The sequence below is a fragment of the Liolophura sinensis genome, chromosome 1 (assembly GCF_032854445.1).
Source record: "Liolophura sinensis isolate JHLJ2023 chromosome 1, CUHK_Ljap_v2, whole genome shotgun sequence".
Taxonomy (NCBI): Eukaryota; Metazoa; Mollusca; class Polyplacophora; order Chitonida; family Chitonidae; genus Liolophura; species Liolophura sinensis.
Window position 1 is genome coordinate 14,236,057 of NC_088295.1, and position 14,859 is coordinate 14,250,915.

The 14,859-nt window shown below is 38.2% G+C and overlaps 1 protein-coding gene across 2 annotated transcripts; it reads right to left on the bottom strand.

Moving 5' to 3' along the window:
- Positions 1-188: 188 nt before the first annotated feature.
- On the bottom strand, positions 189-13,654 carry LOC135462203 (uncharacterized). 2 transcript variants are annotated; one of them, XM_064739612.1, is made up of 11 exons: positions 11,978-13,654; positions 11,234-11,362; positions 8,111-10,795; positions 7,741-7,857; positions 7,352-7,453; positions 6,203-6,319; positions 5,827-5,903; positions 5,378-5,473; positions 4,773-4,838; positions 4,333-4,427; positions 189-4,083 (listed from the first exon to the last, which is right to left on the bottom strand). In XM_064739612.1, exons 1-11 carry the CDS (start codon positions 12,152-12,154, stop codon positions 3,950-3,952), a joined length of 3,795 nt encoding a protein of 1,264 aa, XP_064595682.1. In that variant the 5' UTR covers positions 12,155-13,654; the 3' UTR covers positions 189-3,949. The 2 variants fall into 2 exon arrangements, with proteins under 2 accessions (XP_064595682.1, XP_064595681.1); XM_064739611.1 differs by having other exon boundaries at positions 4,773-4,877.
- Positions 13,655-14,859: the final 1,205 nt, after the last annotated feature.

Sequence of the window (14,859 nt, forward strand, 5' to 3'; positions counted from 1 at the left end):
GAGTCATTAAAAAAAACAAAAACATCACAAACTAATGAATATAGGAAAATTAATAACTGCTGTTGTCATGCAACACTTGATATTTAAATGTGTTTATAAATCACACCTTTCTCCATCTCTACCAGACAACCATGTACCTGCTGACAGCCTGTCAAGACAAATCCCGAAAAGAAAACAGAAACAACAGCTTGTCCTCAAATACTGAAATATACATTTATTAAAGCAATTTACAACAAATATCTCCACATCATTATGTTTAGAACAATACAAACTTATCACAGGCACTTTTCATACACGAGCAGTATCAAGCTTTCCTGGAGGGAATCAACGAATAAAAAAAAAAAATTTCAATTACAAAGCAAAAGAGAGCTACATGTGGAGGGGCACATTAAATGCAAGTGTTTCCTATGTGGCTTGTGTTTAGTATCTGGCATCGTGTACAATTTGAGTTTTGCACGTGTTTCCTATGTGGCTCGTGTTTAGTATCTGGCATATGTGTACAATTTGAGTTTTGCACGTGTTTCCTATGTGGCTTGAGCTTATTATCTGGCATACGTGTATGGAATGATAAACCAGTAATGCTCCTGTTCTTGTCAGTTCATGTTAGCATTACATGTCATACAATGTACATCTTTTATTCAACAATGTAAGACTGTAAAGATAAAGAGGTAAAGAGTTGTAAAGATATGATCAGCAGTAGTTACTTCATTACAAAGAAAAGACTTGAAATTACAGAATTGTTGCCATGCAACTTTATCAAACACCAGTTACACTTTTTGTAATTCTTACTTTTCAAACTGGCCATAATCCTTAAGTCAGGAATAATATCTCCACATATCTGCACTGTTAAAGTCAAAAAAAGCTAAAATATGAAGTAAGGTTCATCATTCAGACAACTGAAAACTATGCATAAAAACACTTTCATTTATTTTTTCAGATTTTTTTGAAGAATGTTGAAAGCATTCAAATATTTGAATGCACTGGTGGGCTTTTAGAGCCATACTGCTGGTAGCTAGGAACTTTGCCATCACATCACTTTTTTTCCCCTGATATTCACCAAAACGAAGGAATTTTTGGCAACATTATTTCAGTAACCTATTACTCATGGGTAAAAAGAGTTATTCCAACATACAGTGTCACGATAAGAGTTTAAAAAAAACAAAAACATCCTGTGATGCCAGAGTTCCTAACCTTGGACAGTATGGTCCATAAAGCCCACCTTAGAATTCAAATGTTTCAACGCCTTTAACTCTTTGCACAAAATTCTAAAAAAAATGAACGGTAGTATATTTATGTATAGATTTAAGTGGTGTATTTAGTGATGCCTACCTTGATTTTTAGAGATCTTTTCCTTTAAGGATGATACACTTATCTTTTTTAATATTAATGATACATTAATTTTGTTGTAGCCCTGTGATGAAAAAAAAGGAGTCACATCTTAACAATAAAAGGCCTTATCTTGCAATCGCTGCACAGTGTCATTCATCAATGGGTTGTGAAGATGTACACATGCAAGCAGCCGTAATTACCTCTACTACGACATCTTAACCCTTTACCTTATCTTACCATCTGTTCATTTCTTAACTGTGCAACTACAATACATCTTGTGATGAAGTGATATTTATCATGGGCAAACTGAGCAGATCAGCTGCTTGGTGGTAAACACTAGCAACTGTACACAACCAACCATGTTGTCAGTCAGCGTAGCATGGATGGATCCCAAAACCTACATGTCCAAAGATCTCTTCTTGTGAGAATGAGGCTAGCCACTGCATTCTCTGTCAAAGCAATTGTACCATCATGGTATCACAGAATGAATGAACATATTTAACCAGTTTGTGAGGCATCTGGCAGACCTATTTACAACAGTATTGCTTATCATTTGTTAAGTTCATATTTTCAGGTAAGAGGTCTAAAAGATGTATTAGCATTAGGGTGAGTTTTACAAATCAGTATGCGGCCTAATCCCAAATTTGGACTCAGTTTGGATAATTACTTAATTTTGTTTTAAAAAAGAAAATAATGTTAGCATAATGGCCCTTTGTAATATACTAATACGCAAACACCCAAAACATTAGCAAATAGATTTGAAAGTATGTGTGCTGTGAATAAAAAAAAAAGCTTTGTTAAACCATATCACATGATATCACTATAATACAACCAGGTCAATGTTACACAAATGACTTAGAGTTTGTTAAAGAAATAACATTGGTTTTTTTTTCAGTGGTGCTTGAGGTCTGAGATTACCAGTTAGGTTTGTCCTAGGCACTTAACAGGAAATAACTCAAGCCTTCATGAAGAAAACTCTGAGATTAGATAAGAGTAATTACAAATCAGCAACATAAAAGAGCCTGCAATATGTATTGACAGAATACAATATTGTCATCATCAATACATCTTAAGAAATAGGGAAAATTACAGGCAAAACATGTCAGAATGCACAAGCAAAAATCCTCACAATGCTGCTAGTTTAGGATTACATTCGTAACGTAATGACATCAGCCAAAGAGAGAGGGTACAAACATTACAGACAAATTTGCAGAGGATATAAATACAGAAACAAATAGGACTGAGGTAAAACTGATTGGACTTTTGTTTATGATAGACGGGCATAATGATATCCATGATCATCCAATCAATTTTAAACACAAGAAATACAAATTTTTCTAAGCCTCTCACTTCTAAGGCTTCATCTGAACCTCTGTAATGTATATGGATGGTAACATGATTAGGGTGGCTATGAGGAATCCCCATCCCATAGAATTTCAAATGATTCTATATCATTTTAATTAGAAGCTCATCTTTCCTGATTAAACATGTTTATGCCAGACTGTGCAGCCTTCCTTGCAGTTTCATCATTATCACTAATGTGAAGATATTAATAATATTTTAAGGAACACAAGTTTTATCATAACATTCCCTTTTATCATGCAATGTAAAGTTGTTCAAACACTAATTAAAGTCACAACACCTTGTCAGGCAGGATTTTACTCCCACACAAACTACAGAACTAGGTCAAGTTAGATGCACTGAACCAGGGAGCCTTACAATCTGAATGTCAGGTGTGGAGTTGGTAAAGCTTAGGTCTGTAGGTCTTCCAATCACAATAGCCTCCTTGAATAAAGGTTGTGTATGCAATACTGTATTATTTTCGATAAAAAAATAGACATACATGTTAACGTAATAGAAAAAAAATTAATGCTGAACGAATAACCTTTCAGGAGAATCCTTCTTTAACTTTGTTACTCAAATGTTACTTTATTCTTCAAGAAATTATGTTAACATTCTCTCAGATTTCATCCGGTCTGGATCAAAACAGACCTTAGTTAAATTTAAGGAATAGTTTCTTTACCCACCACCTTTACCTGTACACTTTCATAGAACTTAGTCATAACTTAGTTTTCAGAGACATCATGATAACAAACAAACATAACAAATATACAGTGGTCTAAAACAGCCTCCTCAGCTAGTGACAGATAACACAGTGGGCAATGAGAAATGGCAAGTCAAGAATTACATAGTACATGTATATGCATACATTTATAAGTATATTAATTTAATTTAAGTAGCAATAATACAGATGATTATAAATTATCGGTAAATAATGTATATGGCCTCACTGGATATTCCGAAACATTATGCCATATGTACGATACAGTGAAAAGTGTATATACCGACACTGAGACCTGACTGTGTCAACACTATTCTTTGCATCTTAAACATGTGTTGAAAAAACAATAAACATATATACACTCTGACACAACTTGTATGTACCATATCACCTGGAACTATAGGTTGATATTGTACAAAGATAGTACTGTATGCTTTAAGCAGAGTCAAGTGCACTTTAATTCCCTTGTAAATTAGTATATGTACATTGTAATATGATAACACTAATTGTATAGATGTTTCAAATAATCACAGTTCCCATTTGGATGTAGCACTAGTTTCATCTCCAGGCTTTCCCTGACTTGGATTTCCCTGAGGGCTTCGTAGCTGCCACGTTTGCTGCTGATGTAGCACTAACAGGTTTGGCTTTGACAAGCAGAGATTTGGATGGACGGCGATGTTCAGGAGCTTGGGCTTGTGTGAAAAGAAAACAGAACCTCAGTATTAACCAGGAGAGATCTGATGTGGCCATCTGATTGACAGATGAATGATTGACAACTTTATTATTTACTATATGTTGATGAAACATATGAAAGTTGACCACAGTAATATTTTAAAGGTAAGACCTCAGTACTATGAATTTCATGCACAAAGGTTATCAAAAAATGCTATACATTTCATAATCTAGTAACATCTAGAGAAACTTTTACAGCACTGACTCACCTCCAGTCAAACTGGGTTTCCTCCCTTTAGCTGCCCTGTGTGTGTTGACAACAGTTACTCTGTCAGGAGCAGTCCTTGGTCGGTCTTTGTTTGATCTGTGGGTTGTGTAGAAAATAGAAAGTTCCATCAGTAATATCACAATTTACTACAACGTAGAAATAACACATCAAGGGAGACAACTCAGTCATGAATACTACTTCACATCACCTGAATAATTTTCAGTTGTAAGATATTATTAAAGCTGTATTATCTGCCAGATGAGGTACAGATAGGCATTATTCAAACTGGTTGATTGAGATTTTTCCCAACTTCTGTCAAGTACTTCAGTGTAAAAAAAAAACAACACATTTTTATCATGCTCCTGTTATACAATTAGAAAAACTTGGTATATTATTGTGCAATTCCACTACACTATCTGAGCATCAATCAACTGAACTCACCTAACTCTTGGTTCCTCCTGTGAGGGGTGGATGGGGGAGATGTGACCTTGGATAGGTCGTAATGCCCTGGATAAGAGAAATTGGTAGTGTCGTCTTAAAGGCCCACTGGAAACAAAGTAACAGGCTTACCAGCCACCACCACAACCACCATCACCATCATTGTCACTAATGACATCTTGGACATATTAATTTCTTTATATTTATTTCTGCCTTCCTCATTCCAAGCAAAAATTACTGTCAGCTTGGTAAACACGGATATACATAGTGTGAAAATATACTTATATATTTACTTACTTAATTCATTAGTGTTTAACGACATATTACATGTAGTCCAGGGTCATGGCCAGAGTAAAGCCTTGGCCAATTACCACATAATCCTCCTGACTTAGATCTGCCCCGGAACCAGTGAGACTCAAACCTGTTAGCACACTGGTCTAGCACACTGGTCTGGCCACTATCATTTACAACAATGCCTTATCCAAACCTCACTAGAAATTATCAATTCTTGACTACTGAAGGTTAAAGTAACATGCAAGGAAATTTACCTGTTTGACTACTTTGCAGATTCCTTCCCCACTGACAGGACAACTAATTATTCTACCCACCTGAGATCCATGCTCCTGGCCTGTTTAGGGCTGCTAGTTTCTGGGGGAGGAGCAGACTGGGGACGACTTGTGCCAAACACAGAGGCCTCAGCAGCTCTGAGCGTGGAGTTAAGGTTAAAGGTACAAGCTACAATGCAGACAGAACTTGTTTATTTCTGTCAAAGGTTTGTCAGTGTCCAAGAATACTACACTTTGGCAACAGAAGTCAGGTTTAAGGGTGGTAGAAAATGAAACCATAGCATCTTGTCTAACACCCAACAAACCTCATAACACAAGGCTGAAACAAAGCCAGCAACAGCTGGATTAAAACATACAGCCTCATTAGACTGCTTCGACACTTCAGTGAACTGGGACATCTGAAGAGAAATATATATAATTTTCCACCTGTGAATTTAACAATGAATTCCACAAGAAAATATGAATACATCAGCTTCAAATGAAAAGGATACCGTGCTCTTTTCTTCCTTTCTATGGCCTTGAGTGTGGCCATGCTGACTCGTGGGTGAGATCTGTCCACACTCTGCTCCTACAATATAAACAAAACATGGTTCTCACTCAGATAGAAACTTCTGTAAACACTAAAGTTCAAATCAAGTCTTCATTAAATGTTAGGGAACACTTTACCAGGAAGTTCAACACATTAGGTGTATAAATTACTTTATCTACTGTCGTCCTCCTAATATAAAAGGCTAAATACAACCTGAATGCTTGTGATTAGTTCAAACAAAACCTCAATGTCTAAATCATAAAGAACCAACGTTTATAATCACAGGTCACGTACAATGAAAAACATAAATAACTACTTGACAGTTCTGAAATACCAACCAGTTCTTTGAAGCGTCTTTCCAGTTCAAGCTGACGAGAAGCTGATATCATAGCCATCCTCTCCAAGGGCGAAATCTCAAAGAAAACTTCATGAATGTCCAATAGGGCTGCCTGAAGCTGTAAAATAAATATTTCCTACAACCTGAAAAACTTACTTCAATCAAATGGGATATAACCTGTGGATACCAGGGTTAGAATTTCGCCGCGCATCCATGAATCCATTCGCGCAAACATTCACCTAAAACGGCTTGACCTTGGATTCGCGCGAAAAGGAAAAAAAAATCTTTATTAATAATGTCCATGAAGGGCTGGTGTTAACGTCACTTTTCTTCCAGGTTGTTGTTGCCAAAGTGCTTGACCTAACGACAACCAAAAAACGGGTCAGACAAATTTTTCTGTACCACGAGTGTTAACTGGACTGAAAGCGACATTTAGAAGACAAATGACCAATCGCTATGGCCGAAACTATTTAACACATTACGTAAACTCCTGGTGTATAAGACAAAATAATCTCTGTTTTCACGCAGATGTCTAATGTCAGACTGTTTTTGTTTTTAAGCAGTCACAGAGAAAATAAATCCGTACAAATTAGAATTTAAAATCTGATTACAAAGTATTCAGTCTGCTTTATCTGATCATCTAGTTTATTTACCACAGATGTTGCTGAGGTTATCCTTTACAATGCAGTCGGTTGTGCGAGCAGTATGGTTGACGATGGGACTGGCAAAACCATATCGAAGAAGGCTCTTTCCTTTTGAGTGGAAGAAGTTGTTTCCAGTAGCACCAGAACTACATGTATGAATAAAGGACTTTAGCAGTAAAGCCACCTCTTAGCTAACATAAAGCAACAGCAAGTATGTAAACACTGTTTAAAAGGTTTAAATGAATTTTGCTGCTTCAAACATGTTTAATTTTCTGTAAAACAAATCTTAGTTCGGATCCAAGAATTCTCGCAACAGACAGACATGGGAATCCAACTGGATTCTCCTCCAAGTATACGAAATTCTAACCCTGGATACACATTTCTAGACCAGTTTTAGTCATCACTTTTTTTCAGTGTTTCCTAAAAACATACAGTATGAGTCAACTCATAGTTAATTTTCCATCCGTCAACTGGAGTTTTTTTCCTGTTTACATTTTACACTTTACCTGTGCAATGATCCTTTCCAAAAGGTCCCTGTCCTGCATCGAAAACTTGCCTTGTTTGATAGGTGTCTCAGACTGAAAATTCAGCGCAAAATCTCTTGTGTCCTGCAACAAATGGAGCAGAATAATCATGTTTACTTCTACAGAATTCATGACATGCACCCAAAAGCTATAATATGTTATTCCAACATGTATATGAATTACCAGAAACAAGATCAGTACTGTCTGATATAATTTATCATTGAAACATCACAAACTTGAAAATATAATCAAATATTCTACAAATTTCATCCAAAACAGAAGAAGTAAGACAACTCTTTAGAGATCTTTTGTAATGTTCACAACTTTTGGAGAACAAAATAGGGTACATGTATGGAATACAAATTACTTACTCTAACAGTCTTGATTAGGTTCTGTACTTTCTCAGTTCTCAACAATCTCCTGGTTAAGTAACCTTTGACAGCAGCAGATACTCGGTCAAAACACTGCTTCATCCCAGTCTCACTAACCTATGATGATTCACAACAAATACCACTGCCACTCAAACAACATGAACCCTGGAGATACATATTCAATAAATAATAAGTATGTAATACTAATACTGAAGATCCACATGTTCTTTGATACTGTATTTAAGCTCATCAGAGGAGTAACATGTAAAGGTATCAGAGTTAATAGTTATCATATGAAGAAGAATCAAACTACAAAAAATCTATCCATTTATATCAAGCAGTTATCCTATGCTCTCCATGTAAGTTTTACCTTTTCAGGCACAACCAGTCGCCTGTTTGATCTGGGACGCGGGGCATTGCGAGGAGATCGTAGGACAGGTTTACTGACAGGTTGCTGATAGCTGGGCTGGGGAGGAGAGGAAGGATTCCCAAACAGGGACTGCTTGGGGGTCGTCCTGCTGAAGGTGCTTACAATGGAGTTGTCCTTGTCACTAGGGTGTTTAGTAAGACTGGGACTAGAGATGTACGAGTAAGATGAGCTTGATGTCTGAGCTAAGGACGGATCACGCGACAGCTGTACACTCCTTCTTTCATCAACAGACTGGGGCAATTTTCTTTCACCAATGCCCTGGTCACCTAGAAACTCCTGCTGTTCACCAATCAGACGACAGCGTTCCTCAATCTCTCGCTGTAAAAGAAGCTGCTCCCGTTGCTGTTGTTGAAAGAGTTGCTCCAGCTGTAATTTTTGCTGCTCCACCATTTTCTTCCTGATTATATCAAAGTGACTGGTCTGTACATCAAACAGTTCCTCTTGTGACATGTGGTTTATCTTACTGTTATCAAAAGTGAAGCTGGACAGTGAGCTAAGTGCGCAGCTCTCCAGAAGGTCTGACATACCTGGAGGTACTTGGCTCAACCCGCTGGCTGGCTGCCCAGAGCTCGACATACTTCTCCAATCAGACTTGCCCATCTCATTGGACTGCTGCCTGACAGAGTCCAGGTACCGATTCAGGTGCTCCTCCTTTCCCTCACGCTCTGCTTGCAGCTCCACCTGGCTCACAGGGTCTACTCTCTCCTCATCCAGCTCACTGTAATCTAGCTTCCTGTTGATGCGCTGACTTGGCGGATCACTTTCTGAAGGCATAGATGTAACAGTCACTGTTTTAGTCTGATCCCCAGCAGGGTGTGGACCAACACTATCTCTAGATGTACTGGACTCTGGGCTCTTGTCACGAGCCATGTTCTGTATACTACAGGCTCGGACAAGAGCTGGCGATGGTTGTTCCAGAGTATAGGATCCTTTACGCGTGTGTGATTTCTTGCTGTCGCCTTCTTTCATTTGAATACTGGACTGTTCACGATCAGATTTTGATGTGGACAGATCAGTTGCAGGAATGTTCATCTTTGGCACCTGGTATGAATTTGCACCTACTATATAATGATCAGAAATATTTGATTCCACAGTTTGTCCTGGAAGAAACATTGAACTTTTAATAGTGCTAACAGAATCTCCTGTCATGTTAGACTCTACACTGCCACGTTCCCTTATGGTCTCAGTGTCAGCTGAGGTTGTCAAGGAATGAAGACTGACCCTTGACAGATTGGAATCAAGACGAGATACTGGTGAACCCCCTTGATAATTTTCTGAAGTCTTACTACAGTCCAAGTTCTTAGGAATAGTCAGTGGAGAACTTTTTCCTTGAGAAAAACGATGATCCTTCATGATGTCACTTTCCTTGGCCACAGACAACATAGGTTTGCCTTGGCGAGGACTACTGCTTGTCTCAGTGGTAGCCATGCATTCATTTTCCTTATCTGAGGTCTCCCCCTCAGCCGCGTAAGACTGGAATGGCACATGTTGTCCCTCAGATGCTAGAAGTGTGTCCTTACTAGAGCTGACGGATGACTCCAGTTCAGGACTCAGTACAACCTTACTCAATAGGCTCTCAGGTTCACGTGGATCATGGTTTGTATCGTCATTTTGTTCCTGTGCTTGATCCTGTACATTTTGTTGGTTAGTTTCAGATAGCATCTCTTTCCTCCTGGCCATAAGGTGCTCTAGGAGTGTTTCAGAGGAGGGCCTTTCACTGAGTGCAGCTGCACTAGATCGAGGTGTGCTTCCCGCAGACTGAAGTGATTTCTGTAAGGTGGAACTCTCACCAGATTTATTGTCTGTATAGATCTCTGTCACGGTTGACGCAAAGTGAACTGTGTTCTTAGGAGATTTTGGAGATCTGATCGAGTCTGTGCTTTTGTCATCAACAGAAAGTTCATCATGTACAATGCCAAGCATAACAGACTTGATTGTTGAAGAGCTTTCATTGGCAAGATTTTCCACAGATGATGCCATCACCTCGGCTATAGTGTCATGGCTGGTGTCTTTTTTTAAAGCATCGTAGTACAATTCCACATGAGCATCCATGTCACCATGCTGCACAGCACTGCTATCAGATGTTAAGTCTCCAGTTACATTAAAATACATTCCTGTTCCCATCTCACTGTGCGCACTACTACTGGTAGATGTCAAACTGTCTTTGATGTTTAGCTCTCTGGACAGCTTGGCTAACAACTGACTGATCTGTTTTTGTTTCGTGGATGTCAATGGTAGCCCATCATACTCTGTGGGCAGGGACAACCCCATCTCCTCCAGAGACTGATAGTCCGAGAGGGACTGGAGAAAGGAAGGAACGGTTGGTTCACCAGAACCTGAGGACCCATCCTCTAAATGAAGACAGCCTGGGGCTGACTCAGTTAGAAACCCATCACCCTGTGAACTGCTGGCTGTACCCATATCTTCAGTAACTGTTACATTTTCTTTGACTCTGGTAACCATGCTCTTCTCTACAGGACCATTCCTCACTGTACCATGGAAAGGCTTGTTTCCAGATTCCACTTTACATTCTGGTGAAAGCTGGTGTGTGGACATGTGCTGCCTTGATTTTACCTTGTCATCAACTGGTGAAGACGACATGCTCTTCTGCAGACAAATAATACTCTGTAAAGCAGAGTTGATATATACATAAGTTAATTTTATTCCCCATATTAATCTTTAGGTGACACCAATTTTATTTTGTGTTTTACAGGCAAGCTCTGCTGATGCCCAAAAATTCCATAAACATAATAAAAATAACACTGAAAATCTACCTTTTTATTTTGTCCAATCCTGAGGGGTTTAATGAATTTTCTATTTTTCGAGGCTTTCTGATCATGTAAATATGTCTTCAACAGATTAGATGACTTTTTAAAGTTTTATTTTATATTTTTATATCCTCCTCCAGCCTTGAAAATAGAGCTACACAGCCCATAACCTGCCTGATTTAAACTGGTGTGGCCTATAAACCACTCCTTCAGCCAATATGGTCAATGTTTGTTCATTTTTACTCATAACTCCCACACTTTCAAAATCTAATCGTACACTTGTGGTCAATTTTACCTGCGTATCTTTCAGAGAGGTTTGGGCCTTATCTGTAATTTTTTCCTTTTTCCGTGAATTCAGCCTTGTTTCAGCATTGCATGCCTGTTGCTTGTACATCAACATTTCTTCCCTTCGTTTCTTGGTCATCTGTAGAGAAAAGGAAATACTATCTCGTTCAACAGAAGAAAAATATACAACAACACATTAGATATATGTTTATGTAATAAATGACCGCAGCACCATACATGTAATCAATACATTTAGATCACTTCTGCCCACAAAATGAGATTTAAGCCTACTTTACTGAATAACTATGCCATTTACAAAACCATTAACAATATTTTTATTTCTAGGCATGTCCTGAAATGTTTGCCTACATCTACTGCTGTTTGATTTATTCATCCATTTATTTGATTGGTGTTTTACGCCGTACTCAAGAATATTTCACTTATATGGCGACCGTCAGCATTATGGTGGGTGGAAACCAGGCAGAGCCCAAGGGAAACCCACGACCATCCGCAGGTTGCTGGCAGACCTTCCCACTTACGGCCGGAGAGGAAGCCAGCATGAGCTGGACTTGAACTCACAGCGACCGCATTGGTGAGAGACTCCTGGGTCATTGCGCTGTGTTAGCACGCGAACGAACTGGGCCACGGAGGCCCCACTGCTGTTTGAAGGGTGTCATACATTAGTACAGCATAAAGTAGTCACGCAGAAGTATGTGCAACAATACAAAATCAAATTTGTAAATCAAATCCTTACCATTGGAGGAAGTATTGGTACACCACCAAATGTGACTTTTGAGACAAAGTTGTTTTCCATGTAGTTTGTTATTGAAGAAATGTCCAATGAGTCAAGTTTATCCCCCTTCTCCTCAAAGTAATCCATCATCTCCTCCATGTTAGAAGATGTAAGACTTCCAGCACTACAATCCTGCATACATTAACAACACCATGGACTAAATAGCACAATCAGGTTACACATGTTTCTATACATCATACCTTTGTCTCCACGTATTCTTTATGTCCCAAATACAAGTACCATGTTTCTCCTAAAATTTGGGACACCTGGTCTGATTATTTTAGCCAGCATATATGTAATTCTAGCAGGAATATTGAGTTTCTGTTTCTCACATTGCAAGACCATCTAATGAACAACATATTCATATCTTTACTTTTCCAAAAGACTGGAAAGAAATGTAATATTCTATTTTCAACACTACTAATATCTGTCCCAAATTTTAGAAGAATTTTAGAAGAAGGTAAACATGCAAGTCAAAATCACTTTTTGCAAACTAAAGTAAAAACAACTCTGACAATATGTTATTAAAGTAAAGTGGCATTAGTACCAACAAGAGAATGATTATACATGTAACAGAGATAAAAGTGTTCAGACAAACCCGAAATACAATGGTACACAATATTGTCTAGTTTAAACTTTACCTGCTTATCGTTGTTTTGAAAAGTATGCAGTAACACCTCTTCATGAGTACATCTTGGAACAAATTCAGAGTGTACTATATATGTGTCACATATGATGGTTACCAGAACATGTATTTACAGTGAAATCTACCAAGACAACATTACAACAGAAATATTTTTACCTGAGTATTGTTGAATATAAAGGTCACACCCTTTTTCTTATAACCCACATAGGCAGGTCTCCAAAACAAGCACAACAAATCCTGAGCCAATCTGATATTGGATACAGTTTTATGTCAGAATAACTCTCTCTCTTAACACAAGGTAGTGGGTCATATTCAGGTGACAGTGACAATCTGATTTCAGTGGTAAAGGCACAGTCTCCACTCAAACAATACACAAAAAAAAAAAATCTGGCAAAAAGCCCGGACTGGTGACCTGAAACACCCCTCTATACAGTGGCATGGTCCGTCGGTAAAGAAGCCACTTACATACTGAGATCCTCATCATACTTGGTAATGTCAGGGCTTCTATGACTTCAGACTACATTTTCTTGATTACTTTGTTATAGTTAAACTATACTTCACTTGTATACATACAATAACATGTACGTAGGTGCATGTAGAATTTAGCAATATTTAACACATCAGCATGATGACTGGCAATATTAAGTTTGGCTTCTGTTGAGTACATTGCAACTTGAAGGTTTATCTTGGAAATCTGCCAGATGTACATCTACCTTACATTCAATGCAGTGGCTTTCAAATAACTATTTACTGTTGTAGGGGTTGGGTGGAAATGTGTTGACGTGGCAGTGTCACAAAATTAAGTGGCAGGTTGTTTGTCTTACGCCCACTCAGCTTCAAGAACCTTGTATTTTCTGAAAATTCCTGGTCCATCAAGCTTACTATACTGAAAATAGCATTACAAACAACAATCAACAGAAGATCTAGTCTAACCAATGGTGCCTCAAGTTTAAACTTGGGTGTTTACAAATGGTGACATAGTCTCTTACACTATTTGCTGTCTTGAATTTCAGTTGGAATGGACAGTGTGTACTGTTCCACATTAAAGAATAACTCTGACATGGGGGGAGATATTTGAGTTGACAGTATTGCCACACTTTCGAGTAAGTTTTTAGATGATTTGGCAACTTTGGGAATGTATAAGACTCCGTGGTAGCCTAGTGTAGACTAATGAGTAATATGTACATAAAGCTACAGAGTAATGGAGGTGGCATATTTTTGGCTTGTTCATGTTTACTGGATGACAGTCTGTCAGTTGTTGAGATTATTACAAAGTCATCTAGCTAAAATACCTTGTCAGACATCGTGAGGATCTTCAGAAGTTACGTCTGATAAGCCATAACAATCGCCCAGTCTAAACGTGTCACTCTGAAAATATGTTGAGACGAGATTGAACAAGTTAGAAACTTGATGTTTGCTGAGAAATTTATTTATTTATTTATTTATTTATTTTTGCCTGTTCATCTTAAGAAATCAAGAATTTGTGAGCAATCGAGATTTTACCATTCCTTCATTCTCACCCTTTTTAAACTAATCCCAGTCTTGGTAGACATCGTCCTGGTAAAAGTAGTGAGGTTTCATCGAGCAGGCGCCATTGTGAAACAAAGCGGTATAACTAGGTGCAAGTTGAAAAATCCTCAATGATTGGTCAGTTACTCATAGCCTGGCCAATCGTAGCGTGTGACACGGGCTGGCTTGAGAGCACGATGACGTTCAAGCATGTGATGTAAACATGGTAGATCTTCAGTTGAATGGATCTCTGTAAAAGGTTTGTATCTTTGCTTGAAATATAGCAATTAAACCTGGTAATTAGTAGAAGACAAGGAAGGAAGTCTTCATGTGTTATCACTAGTAAATCCACACAAGCATGAAACTATAGTGGAAATCTGATAAATTCCATCTCCAACCGCCGTATGTGAATCACAGCCCTACAGAGCTAACAGCTTGTTGGCTTTAGTGTGAATGCCACAGCAATATGTATGCGTTGACTTGAGATTCATCTAACGTGGGATTTCAAAATTTTATAACATCCATTATATAGACATCAGAATTGTCAGAACACTACCAACCTGATGTAGGCCTATTATGTGTGAATACACCTAGATTATACCTCTAGCTCTACGTACATCAACACCCTTGCTAATACTATGGGGTAGAGCTACAGAATGTTCTATTTGATTTTCTTGGTGTAGTGCCC

Excerpts from the sequence above, each read along its gene's own strand:
- LOC135462203 (XM_064739611.1), bottom strand. The coding sequence starts at position 12,154 with ATGCAGGATTGTAGTGCTGGAAGTCTTACATCTTCTAACATGGAGGAG. Across the intron at positions 5,474-5,826 it reads GAAAGGAAGAAAAGAGCACG|AGCTGCTGAGGCCTCTGTGT; the intron begins GTATCCTTTTCA and ends CTCCACGCTCAG. Across the intron at positions 4,084-4,332 it reads GAAACCCAGTTTGACTGGAG|CCCAAGCTCCTGAACATCGC; the intron begins GTGAGTCAGTGC and ends TTTTCACACAAG.